The following is a 9,838-nucleotide window of genomic DNA, read 5'->3' on the forward strand; positions in this document are numbered from 1 at the left end:
TTATTATTAAAACATGCTTTTGAAAGCGTTTTAATATTCCCTCTGTAAAACCCTTTTTGATTTATGTTACACAATCTTTTTATCTCTCGAGCTTTAGGCTATGAATTTACCTTGTGGACAGTGGCGGGGCCCACTCTGTCATTCCCATAGAGAGGTGTTTCATTTCACAGCCCTGAACGTTCACATTTGTCAGACTGTGCTCAGAGAGAAAGCCAATTTTGTCCTGAGTGGGTTGTGAAGAATTCATTCAGGGACAAAAATTTTTTTAAAAAAATGATGTAACCTGAGGACCCTTTAGGCTGATTTAATGGCAGGGGGCCACATCTGCCATAACTCTCTGTCAAGTTAGTATACACTGGACAGGGCGGAGAAAGACCATATGCTCCGTGTTCTCAACTGTCACTGCAATAAGAGCTGTATCTCTGGCTGAGATCCTGTGAACCCATTATGGAAACTTTTCTTCCCTTCAAACTGTAATAAACTGAGAGGGATGTCGGCTGCTGCTCCGATCATGAGAACATGCCTCCTCTCACAGGAAAACACTCAGTTGGATAAGCTCCTTCTCAATCAAGGTATGTTCATCCAAGTGATTCGTAAACAATATAGTTTGTGTTGCAGAATATAAGAATTATTCATTTCATGTTAATGTTTTTCCCTTTTGATTTGTTCTTCCTTGGTTGAAGTAGATCACATTAGGTCCAGTGTATGCTATTCTGTGGAACTATATCTGAATAAAGGTTTGTCATGTCATCACTGATGATGATTACTCACTTCAAAATCTGTCTGCTGTACATTTACACATAAATAAACTGACAAAAGGACAGTTCAGTCTTGCTGAGTCGCCCCTTTTTACCCCAAACAGGACAAAATGAAATCATTGCTCATCTTATTTCTTAAAACTATGTGCTAATGTATGCAACAGAGAAAGAGGAAGGAATCCCAGTTGTGATATGCAAACACAGCAAGTTGAAGAGCCATGCTGTGTGTCAACAACCAGAGGAGCAGTAACAGTTTACAGTGGACACAGTTAAGAGGATATTAAGACTGTCATCTTTGGCAACAGAGCCCAGGGTGTTTCCCTGCCAACTGTTAAATCAAACTCCACAAAACTGTCAAATAATTCTCAGAAGTCCACTTAACTCTCAAACAATAACTGGGCTGAAATGTTGTATAAAATCTTGAAGTGACATCACCTTCAACAGAAACAACCAAGCCTGTTTGAAAATTAAACTGTTGTGATTCGATATTCTCCATCTTCATCACAACTCCTTGTTTTTGTCCATGTACATTGCAGCTCTTGCACCACCCAGTGGTTATGATGGCTATTACATCAGTCCAAGAGCAGCTGATGCAGCTCTTTGTCCTACCTTTAAACACAACGCCAAAGTGTACTTTCATTCTATAACGACTGAAGAGTAAAAAAAATAAAATGAGGTATGTTTCCTCTTGTAAAGAATTCATCCAGATAGGCATAGAAGTGTTGATAAAATTGTGGAACAAAGCTGTTACCTGTTAATGATGCATTTGTTACTCATACTGACAAAGGAGAACTCCAACTCAAACCAGAAAAGTCTTCATTTCAACATACATTTATTTTATATAAAAGAAAACAAGGGTTGCAATATTAACAGTTATTCACACAGGGCCATCACTGGAAAACGACCGTATCCAACATGGCAGCTAGGCACTGAACAATGTTGGATGTCATTAAAACATCTACATGCTCCTCCAAGTGCCTCTTGGGATCCTGCAAGAAGGACAGAATAACATTAGAGAAGAAAACAGACAAAAAACAACAACGGTGAGACGTGATTTTGTGGTGACTATGTTTCACACGAGTTCTGACAAGTCTAGTTTCAGCTACCTTCAGGAAACTTTAATGACAAAGTGACGCGATCTCTGCTCGTACAGACATGTCCACACAATCTGACTCATTCTCTCTTTCTTTTACCTCTAAGCAACACCAATCACACTAACTTTTATGTATACATTTTTGTCATGCAATAATTAAATAAAACAAGATTGTTACCTGTTTTCCAACATTCTTGATTGCCAGCTGTTCTGGGGTCATTTTGTCCTCCTCTTCAACAGCCTGGGGTGGAAACACAACAGTGTCTTAAAACTGCAGAGGAGCACGACAGGAGCAGGCACTGCGCGCTTACTTAAATGCATGCAATGCTTTTTACAGGTTTTGTGCTGAACAACTGAATGTGGTGATGGAGCAGCGATCCATTAATATCATGCTCTTTATTCCCTATATAACGAGATTATGCAGCAAGATTTTTTTTTTTTTTTTAAAGGTGCACTAGTAGTTTTGGAAAAGAAAGTCAAACTCTAAAAAGTAATCATTAAAATATTAGGGTAATATTACATGCTCTGAAATGCTAATGTGATGAATATATTTCCATGACTGATTCCACAAGCTGTCGTCAGAGGGGAATTAAGTCTCCACAGTTTTTGAAGCTAGAAAGGAGGCTACTTAGAAGGATCCTTCAAATATGAACCAAGTGAAACAGTACAAAGTTGTGTTGCTCTTTAATGAAAGTTTGTATCAGTTAACTGAGTCAAGAACAACAATAAATAATATGTTAGTCCTATGAATAAAATATAGCGCACATTTTAAATCAATTGTTAGAATACTTCATTAAATATTTTATCATAAAAAGGTTAGATAAAATGTTGTATTGTTCATTGTATGCCATTTTAATTGCTGTTAGTTGTTTTGATTGTTTTAAATTGATGAATAAATACATAATGCTAAAATTATGGATACGGTCTAAACGTTGTACCTTATTGTAGTTCTTAGCCAGCTCCAGCATCTCCTTGACAATGGTCTCATTGAGCTTGCAGTGCTCACTGTAGTCCTGCAGGGTCAGACCCTCCATCCAGCTCTTCTTGTGCAGGTTCAACAGCATCTGAAGAATCATTCAAGTTATTTTTCTTATGCTCTGTTCAGAACACTCCAAAAATCCTTGTGTGATGAGTGCACTCTCAAACCTTTTGTTCCAGCTCATTTTTCCTGTAATTGATGGTGATGGAGTAATAATGTCTGTTTAGTCCATGAATCAGAGCCTGAAAACATGAAATCAAATGTTCAGTATATGAAGAAGTAACACACAAAATACCTCTGTGTTGACAGAAAAGTCCCAAAAATTAGCACCAATATGCCAAACTGGATTTTTGACAAAAACAGAGGATTGAGTCACATTAAAGTAGTTTAATATTGAGACATGAGAAGTGTGAGTTTTCTCTCACTGTAACAAGGTGAATTCTGATGTGATGCTTATCTGTCCACTTATGTCAAAGAAAACTGACAATCAGCAGAAATTAAACCTAATTTGACTCAAGCAGCCATTAGGATGAAACTCTGCTCCTCCTCATTGGGAGGTGGGGAAAGACCAATCAAAACATTCAAGGTCTTTTAAAAGAAATTCTCCTGAAACTATGGTGATGATGTAATTTCCAATGTGTTACCTGGATTGAAGGCTTGTTCAGATGACCCAGGTTTGATGTGGTTTGTCTTGGTTCATGACCCAGCACCATCATGTTGGCATTTATCAGTCTGAAGGCATCAATAACAACCTGTAGAAAAGAGGGGCGGTTTATTGAATTGGTCACTTTGGATTCACAATTAATTATCATTACTTAACAGATCTAGATACAAGGTACTTCTGCAGCAGCCACACATCTTTACCTTTCCTTTGACGCTCTGAATGGGATCAACCACCACTGCCACAGCGCGCTCTGACAGGGCCTCGAAGCTCTGCTGTGTGTTGATGTCCACACCAGACAACCAACAGCCAAAACCAGGGTGACTGTGGTACCATCCCACCACCATCTCTGGTCTGATGAACAGCAAAAAATAAATAAAAATTTAGCCAAGAATTTTGATGCTCGTCGACTATATGAGGTTTCATTATACAACTCAACCTTAAATTAACACGAAAACAGCTACAGTATCATTTTTACAAGTACATTCCAATATTTTTAAGGCAATGCAGGCAAATAAACACTGATTATTTTCTAAATAGTGTAGTTGTAGATATGTGTTGATAGTTTTACCTGCCAGTCTGCTTCAGCATGTCCAACATTTTGGCCTGGAAGACCGGGTCCACGGCTTCAACACTCACACCCTGTGAAGAAGAAATTTTACACCATGAAACTTGTTGTAAAATTGTCAAAACCAGCATTTAACAAATGTACTCTCCCACTACATACAGCAAACAAGAATAAGTCAGCTTTACTGACTATGTCATGGGGATTAGATTAAGTATTTCCTATATTGGCCACAAAGTTGTATATATTAGGATACATACTGTTCCTGACTGGGGCATGGCAAACACATCGATCACTCGCACTGTGTAGTCATCAACAAATTCTCCCAGCATCAGTCCCATGACCTCCATTGGTACACCAGCACGCCCGTGCTTCAACATCTGGTGTGGAGCAAACACATGAGACAAAAAGTACAGAAATGTTATTTTTTTATATATTATATATATATATATATATATATATATATATATATATATATATATATATATATATATATATATATATATATATATATATATATATATATATACACACACACACACACACACACATATACATATATACACACATATACATATATACACACACGTTAAAAATGACGTGTTAAAGCAGATGAAGTGTGATTACCTTGAGCAGGGCCAGAGAGGAGATGTACACCTGCTCTGCTGTGTCCACAGCAGGTGCATCTGTCGGGGGGCCCTGAGGAATCAAAACCAAGTTTATTTGTCAGATGAGGTCTTTCAAATTCAGCAGGTGCTCAGATTTTTCATTACAATACAACAATTGTTCAGAATTTTATTGCATGTACTGTATAATGGGTTATCACTTATTATCTTTCAATAGTGTGGTATGATGGCTTGGCAGATTTGTGCAAACATGGATCCAAAATGTGCTATGGGCAGAAGTATTAGTTTATCCCATCAAATGTTTTGTAAATCTTATTAAATAAGACCTCAAGATTAAGCTTGGATTGTTTGGGCCTAAACATCGTTATTGTTTATGTTCTTTATCTATGGACAATTCAAACACTGTGTTACCTGGCCAAGCCCTGGCATCCCACCTCCGAGCCTCAGCAGCCGGTCCATATCAGGATCTGTCAAACAAATACACGATAATGACATTAGCTTAACTTCACACTATAAAGCTGACCAGCAACCTGTAATACTGTCATAAATAAAAGAGACACTTTTTTTTATTTTTCACAAGTCCTTCACAAGATAAGCTGTAACTAAACCAAGAACATTTTAAGTTAGATTCTGTACAAAGATGTCAAAATATGCACAGAGGGGACTGGACTCGGAGGTCTTTACTTTAAAATCAAACTATAGTGACAACTACAGGCAATCTGTGTATGGGTCATGGTTATAATTTCCTTGAACTTTTCTCTACGAAGAGACTTGACAGGTATCGTAAGCGTTTACTGATAAACATGATCTACTTCAACTTTGTATTTAATAACCAGCGTTATATCGACTTTCAGCATTTTCCGGGGAGTTTCAAAATATGTGTTGAAATTATGGCCTAAATTTGGACATTTTGGTCTATGAAACATGCCGTGGGTCAATGTATTCATATAGGGGCATTATTGCTGTAACGTTATTATAGGATCCGTAGAAATCTTAAAGTAAACTGAATTTAGCAACCAAATAGCCAGTTAGCTTCAGTTAGCCAAGTTAGCATATTTATCCATAGTCACGTCAACACAGCAACAACAGCCAGATACCCGTACATTTATCTTTGATTCTAATTATCGTTAAGTGTGTATTGTCTTTAGCGTTAAACCAATTGGTAAATGTAGCATTAAGTGACACCAGTTCCCTGGATTATTTGAGTGGCAGGTAACGTTACCCAAAGCGTTAGCGTCCGGTTAGCCTACTCATGCTTAGCCTCAGCTCGCGCACAAAAGCAGCAACAAATTATCACCGCTAACGTTAAGTCCACCTCACCGTATTTCATTAAAGCTACTGACTGTGCTAAAGCTGTAGGTCTGCTTACCTGTTGTCAAACCCTTTGGAAGTTCAGAAAACTCTGTTTTATGTTCTGTCGAATCAAACCGACTGCCTACAATGAATCAGCCAGAATTGTCTTTTTTCTTTACACAAACTACTTCCGTCGCACAGATGACGTGTTTTGTTGCGGCCCGCCTGCCGACTGAAAAGTCCTGACCAGACACAAGGAGGCGCCAAAGCCATTTTACTCGATACACATACTGCTGCTACTGCTAGCATACGACAACTAATGTTAATGATGAAAATGATAATTATAAATTTATACTTATTGTCTTATAGGATGCAGTTATATCAGTGCAGATGCAGGAATATTTTTCAACTTGTGATGTTTTAGGCAAAGTTTTTACATGAACTGCATAATGCTTTCTAGGTAGACCTGAATGAAGGTGTCCTATTTTGAGGAGACTGGTGGTGAACCTCCTCTGTATAATTTATAAAATCTCATGAGTTTTACTTCCTCCTTTGTTTATGTGTCTTTACCCTAATTTATATATATATATATATATATATATATATATATATATATATATATATATATATATATATATATATATATATATATATATATATATATATTCAAGCTAATGTAAATCCTGAATAATGTAAAGGACTTTGAGATTTTGTATCTGTGAAAGGTGCTACACAAATCACTTTTACTGACTCACATACTAAAACTAACATTTCCATATTACTGGTATATTTAAGTCCATGTTTTACTAATCAACTATTCAATCTTAGATTAGAATAGTTAAATTAAATGTTAAATTGCACTCTGACCTTGCCTGCAAGAGCTCTCAGTACTGGTGTTATCTTGATATGAAAGTAATACGCAGCATTTCCTTTTTGATACTAAAAAAGAGTGAAAGCAGCTGTGATGTTTGTGTGGTTTCTCATATTTCAACATGCAAGCATTTCATTATTCCCTGAGGAGCCACAAACTCGGAGCCAAACCACACCATCACTGGCCTTGTGAAGAAAAAAAAAACCTTCTCTGTTGACTTTCATCTATTCTTTACTGATACAGTTGACAATCCAGCAGAACAACTTGTACAATCTCATCCTGCAAAGTTACCGGCATCAGTGACCAGCCAGACCAGTCAGATAATGTGCTGAGGCAGTCAGTGGGAACTTCAAATTCCCTAATTCCTCAGTTGATGAGGAAGGGGCTGATAATCATCCACATTCCTCAGTCCCTCCCTCTCCACACCCGCAGAAACTCCCACTACCTCGACATGATTCAATACGTTCAGCATCCTCAGTCATCCTTATGATGGGCTAAACTAGCTTCTACTGAGAGTTAACCAACATACGGCATATATTATTAATTTTGCCTTTGGACCCAGTGCCTTCAGTGTTCATCTAATTTCTGTCAGATTATTGCTGACGCAGTTTAATGCAGTCTCTTGTAATGACACTTTAGCAGGTATACATCCTGCAGTAAAGGATCTGATGTAAGCGATCAGAGTCAGAACAATACAGGAAGCAAACTGTCGTTAGCTTCTCTGGAAGTTGACTGAGTTTATTGTTCGGTGAATGATTATTGCTGACTGGGTCGCCTCATTGAATTCTGCTTCTGATCGGTTAATGACTTTCTAGTGGTTCAATCTGAAACTATTCATTCTTCCTGTTTCAAGTCATTTCTAAATCTCTTTTGATGAATGACCTGGATGAACAATGGCTAGATAAATTGGACAAAGGCTACAGATCATTTGGCATATTGGATAGTTACATCTGAAGTAGACTAGGTTCAAGATACAATGCAAACGGATGCACAATACACATCTTTAAATTGTGAAATGTAATTTAAATCCTGCATAAAATCTCACCTGTCACTAAAAGGGCAGTTTATATGTAATCAGATTAGAAATAAATCATACCAAACTGAAATATATATAGCACAGGAAGTAATCTATATAAAGACTAGGAAGCTGATTATTCAGATAGGAATGATTGGACTTCAGAACATCACAAGTAGCTTGTAACACGACACCAGCATGAAACCTTAATCCTAGCAGCAGAGGAAATAAGGGGAAGAAATGTGATGCTTTAAGAGCTTCCCTGCACCCTGATGGGATTTGGATTTAGCTTCGCTTTATAAATCTCCAGCAGGACCTGCAGCAGGATGGCTGCTAGCGGCAAGAGCAGCTTTTGTGCCCTTAAGTGTTCGTACTTGAATATAGAATGAGCTGAATTTATATAAACGTGAAAGGTAAATGTGTGTCTAGAGAGTTAAGTCCAACACTACTGGGGCCACATATGTGCTTGTGTAGTTTAAGATTTAAGTTTCTCTTCTGCATCTCTACCAATCTGTCTACTTTAGCTGTCTGGATAAACATAGCCACTTGAAACAGCACTGCAAAGTCTGTGGTCTGATTCCGACTAGGTAGCTGCACATCATTACCCCTCTCTCCTTTCATTACTGTCATCTCTTTACTGTAGTCTCTTAAATGAAAATGTCCAAACGATAATTCAAAAACCGTGCTGGGATTGTCCAGTTTCCTTTTCAGAAATGAAACCAAGACGACTGTATCACACCGCGAAAGTGTCTGTTTCTCTGTGGTTTTAACATGTTTGCAAAAACAATGTTTGTCACATAATTTAAGCACCATAGGCAAAAAAAAGGTGCATGAGGCCCAACAGCAATGAACTTTTTCCTTTGCATCATCTTGTTCCAGCTCTACATGGAAGCTTGATGGTTTGCGCTAAGTGAAATAGTCAAACTCAAGTCTCAGCATATTTTGAATATTTGGAATAGTTGCATGTTCAAATATAAATCTATCTGTTTGAAAAATGTTTGGCTGCCGAGCTTGTGGCTCAGGTTTGGATCCTGATGCTTTGTATGGTGATGTCTTGTCCCACAGTATCCAATTGTCATGTTGCTGCACAATAAATGCTGTTTCAAATCCCAGTAACACAGGAATAGATAGAAGATTGAGCGACACATGGTCCGATGTTGCATCGGGTACTGAACCTAATAAAAGCTGCTGTAAGCGTTGTCGTCGTTTCAGCTGGGGCTTTGCATTTTGCAACGCCCTCCTTCCTCCCTACATCGGCACACTTGCACAATTCCTCTCTTATTCTGGCGGCAGCTATTTGCCCTTATCCTGTCTTCAAACATGTTTCTTTGCTGTGCCTGTTTTGTGGAGTAAGTCATCACTGGGAGCACTGGAGTAGGTAGCTTTCCTCGTTCCGCCATTGCCGATAAACAGGGGGGTCCTGTCTGGGAAAAGCAGGGCCGCCTCTTTATGGCGTTCTCTGTGCTGATTGGATAAAGTGCACAGGGATACCAGAAAATGTATTTTCTCTTTTACCACATGAGCAGAAGGAGGAGAGACATTCTCACTCCATACCAGTGATTACTGTTGGAATATAAAGCTATTTAACACATAGTCTAATCAGAAAATAACAGCAGCTTTAAAAAAAGAAAACTGTCATTTAGCTGCTCAGATTCTTCACCTTATTTTTTCATTGTTGTATCTTGTAAAGTGTATGTAAACTACTATGTTTCATTTATGAAACGCTTGGCCAGTATTATTGGCTGATATTGGCGATGTATCGGTACTGCCACGTATGTTGTCTGATATAAAAACTTTTTTCACAGAAGATGATTCATAAAAAGATGCTTGAACTGCATTACAATTATTAGTCAATTTGAACTCAGTGGTATCGTAGCAGCAAAATGTTTTAATCATAGACGTGACCTCTGTGTCCTCGAAAAATACAGCGGCTCATCATCCGATCTAAATACCAAGAAAAAGAGCTATATGCACAGG

The 9,838-nt window shown here is 38.0% G+C and overlaps 1 protein-coding gene across 1 annotated transcript; it reads right to left on the reverse strand.

Annotated features, from left to right (window-relative positions):
• Window positions 1–1,573: 1,573 nt before the first annotated feature.
• Window positions 1,574–6,197, reverse strand: psmd14 (proteasome 26S subunit, non-ATPase 14). The gene is made up of 11 exons (XM_037094215.1): window positions 6,052–6,197; window positions 5,094–5,149; window positions 4,684–4,755; window positions 4,317–4,436; window positions 4,063–4,133; window positions 3,695–3,845; window positions 3,475–3,582; window positions 2,998–3,072; window positions 2,790–2,915; window positions 2,030–2,092; window positions 1,574–1,747 (listed from the first exon to the last, which is right to left on the reverse strand). The coding sequence occupies exons 2-11, from the start codon at window positions 5,139–5,141 to the stop codon at window positions 1,649–1,651; spliced, it is 933 nt and encodes a 310-aa protein (XP_036950110.1). The 5' UTR covers window positions 5,142–5,149; window positions 6,052–6,197; the 3' UTR covers window positions 1,574–1,648.
• Between the last annotated feature and the right edge of the window lie 3,641 nt (window positions 6,198–9,838).

This window comes from Acanthopagrus latus, chromosome 4 (assembly GCF_904848185.1).
Source record: "Acanthopagrus latus isolate v.2019 chromosome 4, fAcaLat1.1, whole genome shotgun sequence".
Taxonomy (NCBI): Eukaryota; Metazoa; Chordata; class Actinopteri; order Spariformes; family Sparidae; genus Acanthopagrus; species Acanthopagrus latus.

What these genes read in the sequence shown, in the direction of transcription:
- psmd14 (XM_037094215.1), bottom strand. Translation starts at nt 5,141, where the DNA reads ATGGACCGGCTGCTGAGGCTCGGAGGTGGGATGCCAGGGCTTGGCCAG. An exon ending in TTCAGAGCGTCAAAGGAAAG is followed by an intron (nt 3,583 to 3,694) that starts GTAAAGATGTGT and finishes TCTTTTCTACAG; the next exon opens with GTTGTTATTGATGCCTTCAG. An exon ending in TCAAGAATGTTGGAAAACAG is followed by an intron (nt 1,748 to 2,029) that starts GTAACAATCTTG and finishes TCCTTCTTGCAG; the next exon opens with GATCCCAAGAGGCACTTGGA.